This window comes from Artibeus jamaicensis, unplaced genomic scaffold, assembly GCF_021234435.1.
Source record: "Artibeus jamaicensis isolate MK-2021 breed Jamaican fruit bat unplaced genomic scaffold, CSHL_Jam_final scaffold_1019, whole genome shotgun sequence".
Taxonomy (NCBI): Eukaryota; Metazoa; Chordata; class Mammalia; order Chiroptera; family Phyllostomidae; genus Artibeus; species Artibeus jamaicensis.
Genome location: NW_026522025.1, coordinates 6551682 through 6572437, shown reverse-complemented (window position 1 = coordinate 6572437; position 20756 = coordinate 6551682). Strand labels below are relative to the sequence as shown.

Here is a 20756-nt window from a genome sequence, read left to right as displayed (position 1 = left end):
ACTGCTCGCGGCACACTGGCTGGAAATCGCCGGTCTAGATGAATGACTCAAGTCTTGGTGCCTTGTATACCACATTCATATTCAGGCTCTATCACTTAGTAGCTACATAATCTTAGACCAGTTACTTAACTTCCCTGTGTCCCAGTAGCCTCACTTATAACATGGGAAAGCCTTCCTTGTAGAGTTGTTTAGAATATTAAATGAATTCATACATATAAAATTATTAGAGCCCTAAAGCCTCGATGAGAATAGGAGTTTCTGTCTGCTCTGTTCATTGCCATTTTCCTAATGTTACCAGACAGGGACTTGGCCCAGAGTGGGTCTGCCTTGGGCCGGCCACTAGTGTGTGGGTTTTTGACTCGTGAAAAAAAGATTTCACAACAAGAATCCAGGTGACTGTGAGAGTATGTTTATTAAAGCTGGAGACAGTGAAACAAGGAGGGCCTAGGGTAGAAGTAGCAGCAGGAGAGAGCCTAGGCCAGGCTGCTCTGGCTCTCCAGAAACGCCATAGGGAAGAAGTGAGCCCAGGCAGGGCTGCTGTCAGCTCACTGGAGAGTCAGAGAGAAGGGCCCCCAGGCTGTGAGTCTCATGGGGTCCTTCAGAATTTAGGAGATACACGCCTGAGGGGGAAGAAGAGTGGGGAGGGAGCGGTGCAGGCATGCCCCCCTGCCAGGGAGGGAGAGGGAGCTGGGGTCCTGGTCTTTGATGGTTTTAAAGGCTGTGAGTTGAGGGGCTGTCTTAGGGAAAGGTCCCAGTAGATATTCACCAGGTGTAGCCTTTCAGGGTCCTGGTCTCCACTGATTGGTCAGTGCCAGGGCAGGGGGTCATTGGCCATCAGCAGGTCCTGGCTTCACCAGCCTGGTTTTGCTGCTTTTCTGGGCCTTGAGTGAAATACAACAAGGCCTAGATGTTATCTCTAGGAAAGAAAGGTCAGGGGGCCTAAACCACCTGGGCAGAGAGGTCCCAGGGGAGGAAGGTCACCCTGGGGTCGAGGTTCGGAGTCAGTTTGCCCATTGCTAGGCACCTGGGACTTTTCTTCCTGGTGACCTTCTATATCTGACAGTAAATTCCTCGACCAGTTGTTCAGCTTTTGTCTCAGTTTCCCTATTCCGCTTGCCAACGAATGTTCCTAGCTTCTTACTGTCCTGCCCCACTAGCTCCTAGAGGAGGGCTTGGTACATAGCAGGTGTGAGTAAACATCTATCGCATGAATGACAAATACCTGGATGAGGACAATCTTGACAACTCTTGGCTATTATTTTCTCATGTAGGATACAGAAGTTTCAAATTCTTATTCCAACCGTTCCCCTACCCCAACTGTGTTTTCATTTTGGGAGCCGCAGCATTTTTCTACAATGACACAAGGTGGCAGCATCGGTCTCCTTTTGAGTTTTCAGCGCTGCTCCAGTCAGTCAAGGTCTAGAGAACTCTGCAACATCTCCATATGCAAATTCATAAATCTGGAGTCTGCTTTTTAAATGAACAAAATTAACTGTTTGAATTATCGCAAGGTTGTCTCTTAACTGCCCCAATTCCTACCTAAAGAGAAGCTCGCCGAAAAGTTAAAATATTCACATGGACCAAGGCCGCTTTACCCGACACTACTGTTTTGTGTTCTTAAATGTCCCTTTTGGTAACAACTACTTGGCAGATAACGAACCCAAATCTTCCCTTTCAGTGACACAAGATGCAACGATATTATTTCTTTTTCGATCTACGGTAGGAGACAAACCAAAATAAAACCTCTTCTCTGTTGTTTACATCCACTCGAGGCTGGTTCCGTAGTCCCTCTAAATCACTCTGTGGAACCGCCCTTGGGAAGCAGGAACTTCCCAGCACTTGGAGGGCCAGACCCACCTTGTGGTGCAAAGAAAAGAATCTTAGTTTAGAAACTGAGAGAACTGGAATTATAGTGGTGCTTTAGGACTCCCCTTACCTCCAACTTTAAACAAATCTCTTATCTTTTCAACATTCAGTATCTTTATTTCAAAAGCTCAGACAAAAATCAGCCTTACCTACTTGAAGTGAGTTCAGTGAATGTGAGTACCTTTCTAATCTGTGAAGGGCTCTCGTTTACTCGGAGTGAACTAATGCAAGAATCATTCCCAGTTTACCTAGGGGAAAACCAGTTCTAGCCAGTTACATGGGCTTGCCTCGGTTTCCTCATCTATAAAGTAGGCAAATGAGAGGAACCCCACTTACTCCAGTGAGTTGTAAGGATAAAATAGGACAATAGGGGTGAAAGTGCTTTTCAAATGGAAGTGCTCTCACTTGCACATTATTGGCTTAAGCAAATGGCTTTTCTTGAGTTTCACAAACAATCCCAAAGAAAACAGTATGGAACTAAGTTGTCTAAAACACAGCATGTTTGGTTTACTACCTTCAGAAATCTCAGAAATTGCACATTTAAAAGAAGATGGGAATAGAGACCCGAAAGGTGTTATTGCACTTAGTGAGAGATGAACGAAATTAAACGGTTAGAGTTATACGGAGTATGCAGAGTTAGCAGCTGATAAACACTTTCTGAGCATCTGTATTTCAGTTAGGTGTATTGTGTGCTTCTGCAGCACACATACCAAATTAGGTGTATTGGGAAGTAAAGTGTTCATTCAAAATATTAACATTCAACTAACATTTGTCAACTGCTTGTTGTGTACCAGCTATTTTCAAATGTATTATTTCATTTTTAATGTTTTAGTTCCCAGAAGCAGAGAAAAAATGTCAGCCCCATTTAAGTCAAGGAAACGGAGATTCAGAGAAGTTGCTCAGTTTCCCTCAGGTCAAACAGCAGGTCTAAAATAGTTAGACCTCAAAACCTCTGCTCCTTCCTGTCTTTTGTCAGAGGTGTTACTGTGGATGCCTCTATTGAGTCCTGTCGGAGCACTCGGGAGAAAGAGTCCAACAATAGTAGCACATCAGCAATGTTTGTTTAGTAAAAACCAGATGTGGGTCCTGGCTGCTGTGGTTCAGTCACTTGCAGTGCTATCTGGTGATTGAAAGGTTGTGGGTTCGATTCCCAGTGAGGGCACATACCTAGGTTGCACGTTTGATACCCATTCCATATGACAGTCCCGGGTCTGGGTGTGTATGGGAGGCAACCAGTCAGTGCTTCTTGCTGGCATCAATGTTTCTCTCTTTTCCTTCCTCTCTCTAAAAGCAATGGGTACAACAAAACCAAAATAAACAAGCAAACAAAAAACAGAGATGGAATGTAAATGTAAAACCAGAGGTTTTAAAGGACCTGGATAAATGGGTGCTTAGTAGCCCAGACTCATCTGTCTTCTTAACTGAGTGTCAATGGCTTGGGAAATTTGGGCTCTGACCTTTGGACTACGCACCTTTATGTAAAAGGGACTCAGTTCTCTCACTCTCTCAAATATTTCCAAAGCCAATCCATGCCTTTTTGAAAAAATTTTAAAAAATGATTATTGAATGTTAGGGGTTAAAAAGAGAGAAATAAAATCATGAGGTAACGGGATCTTAGAAATGAGCCCACTTAAATCTCCTGGGCTGTGTCAGTCATTTGAGAATGATGGGCCGTTGTTGCCGCACATAATACGTTGATCTTCAGGCATTCAACCCCGCCGATGCTGTAGTTTTTATACAGGCAAGTTTAGTGAGCTGGATGCCACTTTAAGGGTGAGTTTTGGTAAGCTATATTTGCCAGGAATTCTAATTATTTAATTACTTTGAAACGACACCATTCTAAACTAGCAAGTCATTCCTGTGGCATTTTACTTGCTAATTAGATTGTTCAATTTTAGTGTTTAAAACAAATGTTTGTTCACATGTGTGTATCTGGTAGGCTGTTTTGTTTCCTATTATCTAAAGAATGATATTGATACCATATTTATGACTTGTTCAAGTCACTTTTACTGAGTCTCTGTAGTGTCCTGTTCTCTTGAAGAGTTATCCAAATATACTTGCTTGCATACAACTATGTGAATCAATTAACACTATGATCTTTTTGTTATGAAAAACTATAGCCCACAGACCCTTGTAAATGGAAATGTAAAACTCTCATTTAAACATTCGTTGATTTCCCCTTTTATTTACCCCTGGAATAACTGATCTTTATCCTTCTTAATAATTAGTTGAGTTTAGTCCAGAGAACCTTAAAAGCAAAATGGGTTCCTAGTGTTCGATCCAGTGCTGGCTAAAATGATAATCTTACCCTGTACTTTTAAAGAGACCAACAACGATTGCTGAGTTATAGTACCATTGAACTATGGTAAAAGTCTAGCTTTTAAAAATGTTTAAATTAATAAACGTCATTTCAAAGATAAAAGGAAGGGAGGTACCTAAATTCAGACCACAGAACAGAGTAGTAGACGGTGGAACATAAGTGGCCTTCTGAGTGGCACAGATGCCCGAGGACTCTTTGAACTCGAAGAAGGAAAAGATCAGAGTGGGTTGTAGTTTCAGGATGACTAGTGTTTTTAGGTTGAAATTCCAAAGATAGGTTTGGTGACGTGGAACCTGAGGATGATCATAATTGTGAAGAGGGTTGGATGGCCAAGGGAGAGGCACTGGAATTCCTGAATTCCTTTTAAAATGTCAGTAAAGATGAAATTGGCCTTGTATCGTTTCTGCCATGTGAACATTTCAAGAGAAGGTATTTCTCACTGAAAATCTACCTAAGGAATCTGTTCTGTTAGTCACCCTGGCTTTTATTTGTGGCTATTTTTTTCTTCTTCTGTGCTGTGTCCCAACTTCAGCAGTGTCTTGGGGATTCATTTACTCTTGCTTCCACTTACCATCTGGATGTGAGCTTAATTCAGCAGTCGCTCAGCCCTCTGCCAGGTACTGGAGAGATGCTGTGTAGCTGATACTTCATAGAGTAGACTAGTCTTTACCGACTATAACACCTAATCATACTGTGGTATGTGCTACCACAGTGTTATAAACAAAATGTCGAAGGTGAAGTTAATTCTGCCCAGAGGTCAAGAAAGGGCGCAGAGAGGAGGTGACACATCAGAGGACCCTAACAGGAGAGAAGCGTTCTGGAAACTAGAAGGGATGGATGTGCACTGCAGGCGGAGGGAGTAGGAGGGCAAGGGGAGTGTGAAAAGGCTGTTTGAGAAAGGGCGAGTGGCTGATGGTGACTGCATATAGGGTTATGAACCCCATAACCGGTCGGTGTGAATGTATTAAAAAGCTACCGGACGCCTAAAAAGAGACATCTGGAAGAAATGTTCACTCATCGTTCACTGCGTGGGTAGCTCCCTGCTAGGCACTAGAAAATATAAGGGAAAGCCCTTGCCCTGAGAATGTTTACCTGGAAGAAATATTAAGTGACTGAGTCCCATAAAATAATTTGAAAATAATGTGACAGTCTAAGCCAAAACATTAGATTACCCGACAACTCACGCTAAAGGTGATACCTCCGGTGAGCACCCCCACCCCTGGGCTCCCGGCCCCCCCCCCCCCCCCCAGCTCCACAGGGGCCCAGGCAGGCTGAGGCAGGCTGACCTAGCACAGGGCTTCCAGGGCTTGAGACTCCTTCACTTTGGAAACCGGTGAATCTCCCGAAACCCACATAGAGCACTTCCTGTGTACCCGGCACTTTTCTAGGAGCTTATATGGATTAACTGATTGAATTTCCATAATTACTCTATTTGAAAGTATCATCTCCAGTTTACAGGTGGGGAAACTGTGGCGAAGAGCCACAGCCAGGAATCGAATCCACGCAGTCTAGCTCCAGAGTCCCGCGGTCTTTTTTTTTCATGTTACTGTCCTCAGAATATAGCACAGTATAGGTGCTGGGTATTAAGATGTTAAAAAGACAGTTTTCCTTGAGCATTTTCAGGATAATGCGATTCAAATTAAAATAAAGACGGGGAAACAGACTTGGAAACCTCAAATTTGTGAGGAGAAATGCGTTTTAGCTGCATAGCCTTAACTTGCTGGCCCAAGGCCAGCAAGACATTTTTTTTTTCAAATTTATATATATTTTCCTTTTGTGACAATCTGATGTTTCTGAACGCTAGGGGCTCCCTGATTCTCTGGCTTGAGAGTAACTTTTTCTTTTAGATTTTTTTTAAAGGGGGTGGGGGAAAATGTGGCCTTAATTATGCTACGTCTTAGGCAGCTTAAGGAAGGGGCTGTGCTTTCTGAATCCCTTCAGAGCCAAGTGAGGAGGGCCCTCTTGTTCCCTCTCTCTCTTTTAAAAGGACCTCGTGAAATAAAAGTGCAGAAAACAAACCCAAGGCGATCACAACAGCAGCCGCGGCGGCGGCAGCGCAGCAACAGGAGGAGGAAAAGTTGGAGCCGGGGCCGGCGCTCCGGAGTGGCTGGCTGCGCGCAGCTCCCATTCATTAAGTCACCTGGCCGCGGAGGAAGGCGGTGGAGCGCCCGCGCTGCTCGCTGGCTCGCTCGAGCTCACAGACTCGCGCCAGCCCCGCGCCTCTCGGGCAGCTCAGCTCTGCAAAAGTTTCTGCTCGGGATTTGGCTTTCTTCCCTTTGGACTTTCGAACGATTTGGGGTTGAGAGAGGAAAGAAAGCGGAGGCACTCAAGGGGAGCAGAAAACACCACCATCTGCACTGAAAGCAGGCAGCGGAGCCGCACTCTCGCTTCCGAGCCCCAAACCCGGGACGACCCGCCAACTCTCCCGAGCAGCCTCGGCCGGGAAGCGACCCCAGCGTCTGGGTGTGTGGCTGCTGTCGCGGGGCGTCTTCGCGGGGCGGGAGGCTCGCGCCGCAGCCAGCGCCATGCAAAACTACAAGTACGACAAGGCGATCGTCCCGGAGAGCAAGAACGGCGGCAGCCCTTCGCTCAACAACAACCCGAGGAAGGGCGGCAGCAAGCGAGCGCTGCTCATCTGCCTCGACCTCTTTTGCCTCTTTATGGGTGAGCCCAGCCCCGCTGTCCCTTGGCCCCTCGGCCCCCCGGCTCTCGGCGCGGGTCCCAGCCCGGCGGGGTGCCTGCGCGCTGGGCTCTGCACTTCCTCGCTGGCGCGGGGCCGCCAGCCGGCCGCGTCTCCGGGCTCTGCCGCGCTGTCAGCCCCTGGAGGCCCCCGCAGCCTTCTTGGGGAGACTTCGCTCTCCTTCGGGCCCCCTGGCCCGCGCCCTCCCCGATCCCACCGACTTCCCGGCCTGCACTTGAATGTTTGGGCGTGCTTAGGCTTTCGCGGGCAACTGCAAACCCACTCCTTAAAAGCCGTCACTGCTTGGAAGCCCAGGTGGAATCCCACGGGAAATGTGGGTTCATCCTTTTAGTTAGGGGAAGTTGGCCGAACCATGATCTAGAGCCAGCAGATAGCTTGTTGCCCTCCATCTAAGTAAAATGGATCTGCTGGAGCGTCGGGCTCCTGCCTGGAGCCGAGCTCCCTTCCCCTGACTGTATGTAAACATCCAACCCCTTCCGCCGTTGCTGCCCTGGCCGAGCCAGACCTGAAAGCTGGCCTTCCACTTGCTCCTCTCCTCAACGCCCCCACCCCAGGGGTTTAGAAGGTGCTCTCTAGGGGACTGATGCGTGGTACCCATTCTGTAGTGACTACTTCTTAAGCGCCTACTATGTGCCAGGGGGTAATTTTAACTAGCTCTCTCCCTGACTCTGTGCTGTTCGGGTGAAGAGCCCCATTTCACCGTTGAGGAAACTGAGGCACTGGGAAAATAAGCCACAGTCAAGTTTTGGGACCACAATTAATGCACCTCAGAAAGTTGAGACGATAGTCCACTGCTGTTTATCAAGCTAGTTGGAAGGGCTGTGGGAGTAAAAGGAATTGGAGTGGGAGAGTAAGGATTTATGAACTCGGTGCAGGGAGGGAAAAGCTATTGACACGAATCTGCAGAAGTTCCAAGGTTGAAGTCAGCATAGTTTCCCGCCCCCCCCCCCCGCCCTAAAGCGAATCGTGGTGTAGTGGAAAGAGCACAGAACTTGTCATCAGAATCTTGCCCCTCTCCCGCTTCTTGGGTGTGCCACCTAACTGCCTTATTGGCCTCAGTTTCCTCATCAGTTGAGTGAGTGGGCTGAACTAGATGCTCTACAAGGCCCCTTCCTGCATTAAGAACTCGGATTTGGTCCAGGAGCTGCTCTGCCAACTCCGCTAACTGAGAAACATCTGTGTTCCCTATTCAGTTCCCTTAAAATAGAACTCCTGCACTGAGACTTACCGTCCCCTTTGAAATGGATCTGTCCAGGCAGATTGTGCAAACCAGAGATCTCTTGGGCCGGACTTACGCTACCTCTGTTTATGACTTTCTGTAGCAGGGTCCTTTGGCTTGAGACCCATAATACATTTTGAGAGTCAGAGAAAGATGGGGCTCTAAAGGATTTAAAAATTGTGCTGTGCACAGAGGAGGAGAGGTGACTGAAAATCCCATCCCCGCCTCTTCTTGGAAATTCAACCTTAAGATGCTATGTAAGAAATTGTCACTGGGGGGCCCACCTTCCTGAAAGTGGCTGGCTTATTATCATGCACAGTGGGGAAGATTAGTACTTTCTTTGCCAAACTATTGAATTTTTAAAAGACCCTCTCTGGTTCTGGGGAGAATCAGGAAATGCTAAACATATTGGATCTGTTCACTGTAAACTTGCCGGGAGCTTCCAGTGTGTACTGGTGTGTTGGGTTGGTGGAAGGGTGAGCGAGCGCTTTCTTGCCAGCTGTTGCCGCGAGCCTCCTACTAACCTACTTTCTGATTAGGAAAGCTCAGCTGGCATACTTGACAGCCTTTGTAGCCTCATTGCTCTCCTCCAGTCCCAAGAGATGGTGTATTATTATTGAAAGAGAAAGACTGTGAAGGAAGTTGCAAAAAGACTCACGTATTAGCAATGTAGACAGGGACACAGAAACCCCAAGCCGCTCTGCTGGGCAGGGAAAGTGTAAGGAAGGTGAATGCTTCACCTGACCCAGTTCTCCCCGACCCCCAGCTCCATCACCCAAAGCTAATATTCTAAACCTAGTCGTTATGTTTACTTACTGTTGGCCTGTTGGAGTAAGTGATTTTGTTTACCCGTCAAAAGTAATGATAACAGAACCTTGTATTTTATTACAAGACACACATAGCTATCCATTTAACGTACGTGCCTTGCTATTCAAGCCATGACAAGTAAGTCATTTTTGAAGTGTCTTATCGATGCCTCCCCTATGAGTAGGCCTAATTACAATGCCACTGATTTAATACCTCTAACAACTTTAGTGGGAAAACCTGTAAGGCAAATATTTACTTGAGATATTTATGCACAAGAACTCTATTTGGCTTCCAAAAGAAAATTAATAACACAACATGTGATTTCAATATTCCACACACCAAAGTCCTGAAAAAAAATGTTTTCTACTTGCTTCACTTTTTGCCTAAGACTGTCAGTATGGTTTAATTTTTATATAGTTTATTGATCATATGGTCTGGATTACAGGGCACTAATATATTGAAAAGAGAGAAATCGTTTTCTGTTTATTCTCTCATAGGAATATACACCAAGCTTCATCTTCTTGTATCTGGAAAAAATAAAAGCCCATGTGCTGCGCAACTGGAAATAAGCAAGCAGTTTAACTTGTTCCACATACCTTTATGGAATGTTAAATTCTTGGTGGAAAAACAAAAGCCCGCTCGCTTGAAGGCCAGGAGTCTGCTGTCAGAGAACGCCAATGGGAGTTCACCTCCCAGTGAACAGCGAGCTGTCTTTACTTTTGCCGACTAGTTGTTTTTATAAATACAGTTATGAGTCTTTGCATGGTAGTTATTCTGAAGTTTGTTTTGCCTGCAGTTAAGTGGTCTATACACCTCCTGTTTTCTGGGCCTTTGGTTCTGTGTGTGAGGTTCCATGAGAGCAGCAGAGAATATATCCTCAGGCAAGAAGGGAAGTGCATCCACTACATTAGCTTATTTTTCATATGAACTAGTTAATGCGCTCGTCACCGAAACCCTCACGAAGAGATTATTTCCACTTTGTAGATGAGAAGACCGAGTATCAGAGAAAGGAAGGACATACCGAAGTCGATTTGGGTTGGTGTCGAGTTCTCAGGTAGCCTGACTGGAGTCCCATCCCTCTTCCCGTTCTTATCTCAAGAATCTTGAAACTCAAGATTCCCATCAGAAAATCCTGAAGCTCAGTTTGCAGAAAATCCTACCTTTCCACATTTCTTCCGAGTTACCCATTTGCACGTAAGCAGGTGGATAAAGGCTGTTCAGACTCTGCTGGTCAATCGTATGGCCTTGTTTTGATTTGGGGCTGGTTCCAGTACTAAGTAATTCCCAGATTTGGAGGCACCTTTTACCCCATGAGACTGGTTCCAAAGAAGGAACACGAAGCAGTACATGGCTGTTCCACAGTGCAGAGGTTTGGTAAATCCATGCTGAGTGTCTGTTTCTGTGCCTTGCCTTCCCTCTTCCCTACATACGGATGGAGGTCTCCCAACCCGTACACTTTGCTGGGTTGGCAATTTTAGACAGGTCCAGCTTTGTGTCCTGTGGTCCTTGTTCAAGGTCCTTCGTCTTCTGAGTTCAGTTAGCTCATTTGCAAAACGATAATCAGAAGGACCACTAACTATACTGCTGTGAGGATCAGAAGAAACATTGGGTGTAAAATTTGTCGCTCTCAAGACTTGGACAAATGCAAAAGATGAATAATCTGGAGCCCTGGTGAAGGTTTTGTGGTTGCCTTCATATCTTGTGTCTCACTGGTAGATTAGAATGTGAAATGCATACTCAGTAATGATGTTGTAGTGAAGAACACAAACCATCCACTGCACATAGCAGAAAGGCACATTTGCCCAGTAAATCGAAGACGCTTGACTTCTGTTCATTGTTGATCTAAACTTTGGCAGAATTCTTGAGCCCTAGATTACCATCTAGTTCTCTTTAGAGAAAGTTCTTTTGATCAGAAAGACTGTTCTTCATTTGGCTTTTGATACCAGGAGGTAGATTAGCTGGGTACCAGGATGGGATGTTTAAGGAATCAGGTGGTGGTCAGGTTAGTCCAAAGGTCCCGACTCCTGTTCTATTCCCCACCAGAAAGCAGAGTCACTGGGTGGAGAGTCATGAGGCAAGGGGAAAGAGATTCAGACAGGCAGCCACCTTCCTATATAATTTATTTGTTCTGAAATGTTTCTGGACATTTCTCAGTTTGCAATTAAATGGTTAAGATGTAATTCTAGCACCAGTGCCATGTAAGAGATACATAAAAGCATCATCTGTTATTAAACTATTCACTTTTAATAATGAGAGGGAGGCAGTGTTGTGTAGTGAAGAGACAACGAGCGATTTGGAAGCTTCAGACCCCTGGCCAACCAGCGCCACCATCTAGCTATTAGGTTGTGGATAAGTAAGCATTCAGTGGATCTCAGTTTTCTTTCCCCCCATTGGTAAAATGGCTGGTTGGGCGAGGTCATGTCCAATGTCTAAGGCTGCCATGCAACATTCAGTGACCAATTTCAAGAAAAGAGGAATGACATTCATATATGCTGACTGTCTCCCTCATGCACACCGCCCATTTAGCTCTTCATTGTACATGACCTCGCTGAGTCCTCACAACGATGAGAGCCTACTGAAATGAGTTCTGGTCTTGTACTGCCATTACCTGGCTGTGTGACTTGGGGAAATGCACTTGACTCTTCTGGGCCTTTGTTTCTTTATCATTGCAATAAAAGGGAGGGACTAGGTAGTCTCTCAGACCCCTCCTAGCTCTAACAATTTTATTGGTCTGTGCTGGTAGGTATTGTGAGGTAGAAACTCAGTAATTACTTCTCTGATAACAATATGACGTGTTTTACCAAAGAACTGGTGCTGACAGTTCACTTACCCTACTTATTCTGGAGAGACAGTAAGCACTTTTACTGGAGTTAACCCAATATACTGAAGAACATGCTAAACTTCTCCTTGGCTGGGTGTGCCCTTTCCCCTGCCTGCTGAAATCTATGGTAATTACAAGCAAACAAGTAAATAAGGCGACCTTCCTGCTTTCTGTTGCTCTGGTACTAAGTAGGGGTTTTTAATAACTCAGTAGGTTGTGGTAGGTTAATCTACTATGTGAACCATAGGAACAGACTTTGATTAATCAACTGGTGAACCATCTAATTGAGCATCCTGCATGGACTGAAATAGAGAAGGGAGCTCAGTCGGTAGGCCCAGCTGACTCTCCTAGGATAGCTGAATACCTCAATTTTCTCTTGTCCAGAATGGCTGTTTTTTTTTCTTTGCTCCTTTTTCCCCAATTTTCTCATATACATAATAGATATACCATGGGAGTGTAGCTGCCTTTGGGGGAGACTACTAAAACCAGAGTGGGTGGCCTTTTCTACTATTAGCCCTTTGGATTTCCTGTCCATTTTGGAGTCTTCCTCCCCCCCTTCCTGTGCTGTTGTTCAGGCTGGCACGCCCCCTTGGTCACAGCATGATGCTAATGAGACCATAGGAAGGACTTTTCCCCGGTGTAGGCAGTTATATTTATGGAGAAACTCTACCCTTTGTGCCAGCTGGAGTCAGTACGCATCGTCTGAGTAGTCATAACCTATTTTGGTGATGCCCACTATGTCAGTATTATACAAATTCACCTGATAAGGAGGCCCACCTGGTGTGAAATACAGATTCTCAGACCCTTTCCTGGGAGAGGACAGTTCAGTAGGCTTTGGGCCAGTGCCTAGGATTTTTGTATTTTATCAAAGCTTCTGGTGATTCTTATCAGGCCATTTGAGAATTACTATGCTGTTTAGCAGCTGATGTCTTAAGGGCAATTGATTCCTGGAGAGGGCTTTTTGTCCCTGTACTGAGTGCGCTGGCACGTGCCACATTCTTAGATTGTCTGTCCTTTTTTTTGTCATTTGTGGCCTGTGTACCTGTCTTTCTCAGTAAAGACAATCCAGCTTGTTACAGTTCTCCCAAAGGAAAAAGTGACCTCTGGGTGCCACCCTGAGATCTGCCGTGATTTTTAGTGCAAGGACTTGGGGGAGTCTCCTAATTGTCAAGAGGCTGGGATTTGTTCTTGTTTCCAGACTGAGTTATAGGTGGTTGATGTTGCCAGCTAACTGGGCACTTTGGATAAATGAGGTGTTAACACTATAAATATTTTCTTTTGAGATACTGAAGTTTGTGTGTGAGTAAAAAGTAAATGGAATAAATTAGATTCCCCCAACAGAGCCTTTAAAAGATCAAAATTAGCTTGGCGAAGTATTGTAGAAATAATACAAAATTTGGATTCACGTACAGATGGGCTTGAATCTTGACATAAAGCTAAGATAGCGGTGACCTGGGCAAAAATTATTTAACCTTTTCAGGCTTCAGTTTTCTGGTCTGTAAAGGAAACAAGCAAACTGGTGACACCCCTGTGTGATGACACTCAGATGACACCATGGATCGGAAAGCACTTTGAAAAGGTAAAAAGCACTGTACTATTAATGTATTGATAATGTTATTCATAAGAATAGTGCTAGTCTCCTTTACTTCCCAGTGCTCTCAGTCCCAGTGGTTCTATGGAATCCTCTTTCATTTTTTTGACACCAATGTTGCCTAAAATATACGAGGAGGAAAAGTTGTGAGGAGAGTCCTAAGCAGAAATGAGGCAGAAGGAACATATATGTTTCTCGTTAGCTGAGGAAGAGCAGCGGCAGGGTTCCTGGGCTGGGGAAGTTACAGGGTAGGATCCTCAGCCGCCTTCCGTGCTGCGTCCTCCCCTTTGAAAGGAAGATGTCTTTAAGAGAAAGACACCCCACAGGAGGGCGAGAGGACATTTGGACAAATGGTCTCTTTTAGCATCAACTCTTCTCTCTATCTATTGTCAGCCCAGGGAAAAACCTAACTAAATACCATCGCTGTGATTGAAAGTGATCAAACTGCTTGTTTATCCAGGGTACTCCGCCTGTTTGTTGAAGAAAGGAGTAACTGTTCTGGTGACCATATTTATTATTCATGCTAACATGTGATATAGATATTAGATCCCTTTTATAGATGAGGCAACTGCAGCCCAGAGAAGTTAAGTAACTCACACAAGGACACCCAGCTCCTAGGCGGTCATCAGAGCTCTTGTCAGCTTAGCTTGCGGCCCACTTTTCAATGCAATTAATGAAATTGCATTTTCCATTTCATTAATTTCACTCTATTCCATTCCATTTATTTCAATTGCATTGAGTCAGAATATGTACAGACTGTTCTTTAAGGCTCAGTAAAGGACACAAATGTGAGTTTTAACTCAAGGATCAGTTTGAATAGTGGACAAGACAGAGTTTTACATAAATAATTGCGACATAGCTTAGAGATTCTGAATGAGTCTCTCTGTGGGCATAATAAAATACCGTCAGAACAATTCTTCATTGTCTAGATTCATGGAACTTGAAAGTACCTTAGAGATAGCATTATCAACAATGCCAAGGTCATTTTTTATCTCAGTCACAGAAGCAGGCCCCTTTGAACAGGGGAAGGTCGGGAGGTCTGAGGGGTAAAGCACAGACTTTAGACTCAGACCCATGGAGGTTACTCACTACTGTTAGCTGTATAAGCTTAGGCGAGTTACAGGGGGTCTCTGAGGCCTCAGCCATCTCATTTGTAAGATGGGATGATAGATGCACGTGAAGTGGTGAGGCTGTGCCTAGCACAGAGCATGCTGCATGCACGCCCCACTCAACTGGTGGTAGCCGCTCTCATCACTGTTTCCATGGAGCCCTGCCCCGTGCCCTGGATTCATGCGTGGTGAGCCTGTGGCCTGGATTGGTTACTAATGAATTGTTCGGTTATAGTGAAAGAGCAGGGCCCAGAAACCAAGGTTTTGGCTTTTGACCATTTTGCTTTTCTGATGTTTACTTGTCAGTTTGAAATTTGATGCCAGCTGTGAGGTAGAGTTCTCAGAGGAGAGCTGTAGGCTCTTGTTTCTCTTGCCTGCGTCTATTAAAAGAGAAACAAGACAAACAGGTTTAACTTTGAATCCAGATCAGTTGGTGGTAATTGAGTGAGGCCAGAGATACATGGGACCAATTTGAAGGACTAGATCATTTTTGATATATTACTTTTCTTCAAACAGGTGCGTGTTCTAGAAAGTGCTTATTACCAAAGACAGCTGCTGACTGATTCGAGCTTAAACAGGCACCATCTTTTTCAAATGGTGTATTCAAAGGAGAGAAGAAAGAGAACTGATATTTTCTAAGTTTTGCTTTTTAAAAACTTCTGCACCATCTCTTGAGGTAGAAATTATTCTAATTTGACTGAGGAGGAAACTGAGTCTAAGATTAAATAAGTTTGTCAAGGTCATGCATTAATTGGCGGGCATTCAAAAGAAGTCTAGGTCAGGTTCTTGAACATCCCTGTGAAACTGTTCTTCCTTTAGATCCTGATTAAATTATAAATTATAATCTGCATTAAAATTCCCAAATTTAAAACAAACCAAACAAAATAACACACATAAGACCCAGCTGGAAACTTTTGAAAGAAAGTTGATTTCTGTGTGCTTTGAAAGTATACGTTGCAATCAGAGTATTGGTGGTAAGCGTGTTTTTGAGGTTTGTCATAAATGAACTAAATTATATGCCTAGAGAGTTGTGTAGAGAAATGCAAATCAGTGTAAGCGCCTTGTCATAATGAGCAGTATGCTTTGGTTCCTGTTTATGCATCCCTAAAACATGTAATACATGTGATTATATTGACACAAAGGAAGCTGTTCTCATTGATGGTGTCTTTATATCTGGCCCCCAAACTAGTCTGTGATATAAGTCATGTAATTTCTAGAGAGTCTGCTTAGTGAAGTCTATGTTTGTATCTGTCTTTTCAAGTACACATCTTTTGCACGTGTTTCTTGAGCACCTACTAGATCTAGGGGATTTCTTGCCTTTTAAGAATTCCCAGGCTGTGCGTGCACACACACACACAGTGATGCTGACTTTGTTGTGGTAAGGGAGAAGCAATTTTGGTGGCAGTGATGGAGTTTGCTTAAGGGTGTGGACCTGGAAATGCCTTTAGCCATGCAGGGTAGAGGGTATTATGGCCAAGGTCACAGTAGGTGCTAAGACGCTGGGGAAGGGTGAGGAGTTAGAGTACAAGCATGGTGTATTTGCATTGAGTGGGACAAAGACAGTCGAGGAGATGAGGCTGGAGAAGTAGGCTGGAGCCAGATTATAAAAATAAAAGCAGGCTGCACATGGCAGGCAGGTAAGGAACTTGAACTTTATTTGGGAGGACCAGCAGAGCAAATAAAGTTTTATTTTTGTTTTCGTTTTCCTTTCATTATGGAACATTTCATAAAGAAACTAACCGCAGTCTAGAGCAAGGGGTGGAATTGCTGGGTCATAGGGTTAACTTAATGTTTGACTTTCTGAGGGACTGCCAAACAGTTTCCCACAATAGCTGTACCATCTTAGAAATAACATAAGGTTGAAATATTAAGAACAAAATACCGAAGTTTTACAGACAACACTTAGACTGACATGTTTGTGAAAAAAAAAACTAAGAGGATATTAATCTAAGCTGATTCACGTTGATCACTGGGTTTGAGGGAAGGAAAATTGGAGGTGGAGAGGGGAGACCAATTGGCAAGCACAGGAGAGTAGAACCTGAGGCATCAGGGAGAGAGGGAAGGAGGATGGACAGGAACAGGTAGTAGGTAGTTGCCGATCCTCTGGTGGGAACCTCTGAACTGTGAGGGTGCTGCTCCCTCCACTTCAAATGCAGTGTTTATAGAAAACTTAAAAATCCTTATTATAAGATTAGTAAATGCTTAGGTTCATAGATGAATTGGAAAGATGAGGCTGTAAGTCACCTTTTTTCTTTTTTTGCTTGGAATTTTTAAATTTCTCAAATGCCCCTTAAAATAAACAGGCCATTAGCAGTCTTGTTGGTTTACAGAGATAGTTGTTCTTGGGTAGTAATGGTATTTTAAAGACAGTTTTATTAAGATATAATTCATTGTGCCATACAGTTCATCCATATAAAGTGTATAGTTTACTGGCTTTTAGTGTATTCACAGAGTTGGGCAACCGTCACTATCATCTATTTCAGAACATTGTCATCATTCCAATAAGAAACCTGCTTTCATATTAGTCGCTCCAGGTCTGCCCTCCTCCCCCGCTCCCCCCTGCCCCCCATCCCGTGGCAGCCACTAATCAACTTTCTGTTTCTATAGATTTGCCTATTCTGGACATTTCGTGTGTAAGTGGAATCATATATTGTGGTCTTTTATGACTGGCTTCTTTCACTGAGCATAATTTTTTAAAGGTTTATCCGTCAGTACTAGATTTACTTTTATTGCAAAGGAATATTCCATTGTGCGCACACATCAGCTTTAATTTATACGCTTATCAGTCAGTGGGTTATCTGGGCTATTTCCGCTTTTGCTGGGAGGGGAGGGTAGGAATAGTGCTGCCAGAAACAATCCTGTGTGGACAGGTGTTTTCGGTTCTCTGTGGTGTATAGACTCAGAAGTGGAATTGCTGGATCACACGATAAGTCTATGTTGAACTTTTTGAGGAACTGCCAAATTATTTTTCATAGTGGCTGCACCATCTTAGGAACATATTAGGATTAATTAAAATATATAAGGAAAAAACACAAAAGTTTTACCAAGGACTTTTGGAATTAACATATTCATGAAACCACTATAATGTTGCTTTGTTCTTAGAGGCATTTTTTTTCACAAATAAACCATTTTTAATCTAGTAATGTCACTGGGTTTAAGACGAGTGAGCAGAGAACAATAACGCTGATTAGAAATGGGTGCTGGGTTGTCCGCCAGCCCCGCTCGGCCACCGAGTAACACGCTTCCTCAGACCAGGGTGTGACGGGCAGATTCCTGCCTCTGCAAAGGACAAGAGCCTTGAATCTTCAGAGTTCCTCGAAGACAGTTAAAAGTCTAAATATTAATATTAAAACCTATGTATTACTAGGATCTGCTTTACAAGATTTTTAAAAAGATTTTATTTATTTATCTTTAGAGGGGAAGGGAAGGAGAGAGAGAGAGAAATATCAATGTATGGTTGCCTCTCGTGGGTCCCCTGCTGGGAACTGGCCTGCAACCCAGGCATGTGCCCTGACTGGGAATCGAACCACGAACGCTCAATCCACTGAGCTACACCAGCCAGGGCTGCTTTACAAGATTTTAAAATCATGAACTAGAACTGTACTTCCTGATAAAGATGATTATTCACACTTCCCCCCTGTACACGTAATTACCACCTCGAGAATTAGATTGCCATGGATCTTTTAGACTCGTGTTGGATGCTTGGAGGTGTTAAAAAATATAAGGCACAAGTAAGTACAAACCTTTAGGAATTAGTTGAAACGTCAAGTTGTAAATGGCATTTACAAGCGTGTGAAAAATTAAACCACACACTTTGCAAGAGGTGAGAGAAAGGGAGCTTTATTATTGGGAGCTTTAGATGATATCTCACTTAATCTTTTCAATAACAGCAGAAGAAAGATGTCAGTAACCTGGTTTTGCAACTTGGTGAGGTTCACGTGGCTAACGCGGTGTCGTGGGGCTGGTGTGTGCACTCAGGCCTGACTAACTAGTGACAGTTACTCACATTTATCCGGTGCTGGCTTTGTACTTCCCACTGGCCTAAGCACTGTGCGCTCATTCCCTTCTTTCATCCTCATTACTGCTGTCTTCAGTTTTACAGAACTCAGGTGCAGAGAGGTTAAAAATATCTACCGAAGGCTATGCAGCAAGTGAGTTGGAGAGCTGGGGCCACACTGTCTTGAGGCCAATCTTAACCACTAGCTTCTATTGCTTATGTTTTCTGGAACTCCGATTTTCCCAGCCCTGGCTGGCTTTCACAGCAGCAACACGATGCATTGTCCAAAATGAGCGAGTCCTGTGACTCTCAGCCTGGGTTCTTCGGACCTGTGGAGATCCAGCAGGGCAGCCATGCAGCATCATGGTCTTTTCAGTGCTTCGAAAATACCTAATGTGCACTGTGGGCTTCCCAGTGATTAACTTGCTCAGGGCGACTCAGAGGCGAGCCTCTGCCTAGACTGCTCAGAGCATCTGCATTTGCTGGTCGTTTGGATTTGGAGCGGCACCTGTCAGCTCTGTCTAGGCTTGCCATTCATTTTCATGAGCGAGGAGATGGGATTGGCACTTTGTACACTTTGATTGATAAAAGTGGGGAAATTATTTTAAACAGTTTATTTGCTATATAAAGATGCCTTCCAGACATCACAGGCTCAAGAAAGAACTGGGAGGGGTCTTTAGTGGTGAAAAGGTGGGACATCCTAGAGGGGACAAGCAGCAATATGTATGTAGAAGAGAGAAGGACCACCGGATACTGGGAAGGTCCCCTAAAGGGGGGCACCCCTAGTTCAAATACTTGAACTAGGCCTTTGTGCCTCCTATCAGGCAGTAGTAATGGGTTGTCATAGGCCTGATCTGCTGTCCTTGTGGTTTGGTGTAACCTTTGGGTCACATTGAGAAATTTTGAGCTGCTCTGGTTAGCGGCCGTGTATGCTGCACCTTCATTAAATGCAGTAAATAGACCTTCCACCAGTAGCCTCTTCCCCACAAATGACCCATATTGTTGTAAAGTTAGCAACCACTGACAGGAAGTGGCAAAAATGTTTCTCAGCCGCACAGTAATTTCATTAGACACTTGCCTGTATAGTTGTTTCGGGCAATTCAGCCTATGTAAGTTTCTGGGGAAGAATGGCCTAATACACTATTTCTCATCATGGCATTTGTCTTGCTTTGTCATCTTGGCCCTAACAGATATTTCGATTAAATAAATGGATAGTGTCTTCTCTGGGTGCAACTGCACATACTGTGAATCATAGGGAGGAACTTCTGGCAGGCTGAGATTTTTAAACGTATTTCCAAGGTGTTACCAATTTACTTGAGTCTTCAGTTTAGCAGGCTTCTCATTTAAGTCTGGAAAGTGGAGCTCCAATGATACGGCAGGAGGGATGATGGGCTGCACTCACCCATGTAAACTACTGCTTTGCAAGGTCTGTACCTCAGCCATTGTGTAGATGCAGAAGTCCTGGGAGCTGCCTGGGAAACTAGAATGTAGTTCTTGGGTCAAAACATTCATAATACGGGGGAAAATAAACCATCTTTTCCTAAAGCCACTGGTGGGGTTGAAGAATCTATAATTATAATTTTGTCTTAAATGGGTCATTTATAGTTGTTCTGGCCTCAGCTGAGAAATTCAGATGTTTATTATTAATTAAAATCTCTTTCACTGAATAGTTCTACCAAATGATAATGGATGCATCTAAAATTTGAATGTAAATATCCTTTGTTGCCTTAATTGTTTTTTCTCTTTTGGATCGCCTGTTCTCCAGCACTAAAAAACCAACTACACAAAACACCAAAACTACCTCACCCAGAATATTATTATTTCCAAATGTCAGCTGGAAAAAGAACACTTTTGAACCTTTATAGTTAGGCATAGTCATGTATCTCATAAAATTGCACAGTCCTGAAGGGGAGATACTGCTCTAATTGATTTTCAGGGTGAGGCAGTTGCCCTTTGGAGAGGTTGGGGGGCTTGCTGGGGACTCTGTGACTGGAAAATGGTTGACCATCTGGGATCAGAACCTATGCACTTTCTTCCAGCAATGGAAACTAGCATTGGAATTGGCACTGAATACAATTTTCCATAATATGCATATGAGTACAGCAAGCAAACCAGAAAGTTTTTAAATGAAATTGTCAGGTCTTATTAAGTGTTTGACTGTGACTTGGAGCTGAAAGTCATTTGCTCATTTTAGTGTCGCCTGTTTGATTGTAAATTCTTAGAGGACAGAGATTAGACTCAAAACCTCTAGGCTGGAAGACGGAGGGGCATGAACTTTGCAGAATGCTTCTCTGGCAGGTGGTAGTGAAAGGGGCTTTACATGCT

The 20756-nt window shown here is 44.1% G+C and overlaps 1 protein-coding gene across 1 annotated transcript in view; it reads left to right on the top strand.

The window, feature by feature from the left end:
• The first annotated feature begins 6111 nt into the window (after positions 1–6111).
• The window catches only part of PLPP3 (phospholipid phosphatase 3), a 79614-nt gene continuing 64969 nt past the window's right edge, over positions 6112–20756 (top strand). Inside the window, exon 1 of the mRNA XM_053655440.1 lies at positions 6112–6850. Coding sequence (XP_053511415.1) covers positions 6712–6850 — 139 coding nt within the window. The 5' untranslated portion in view covers positions 6112–6711. The remainder of the gene's footprint in view (positions 6851–20756) is intronic.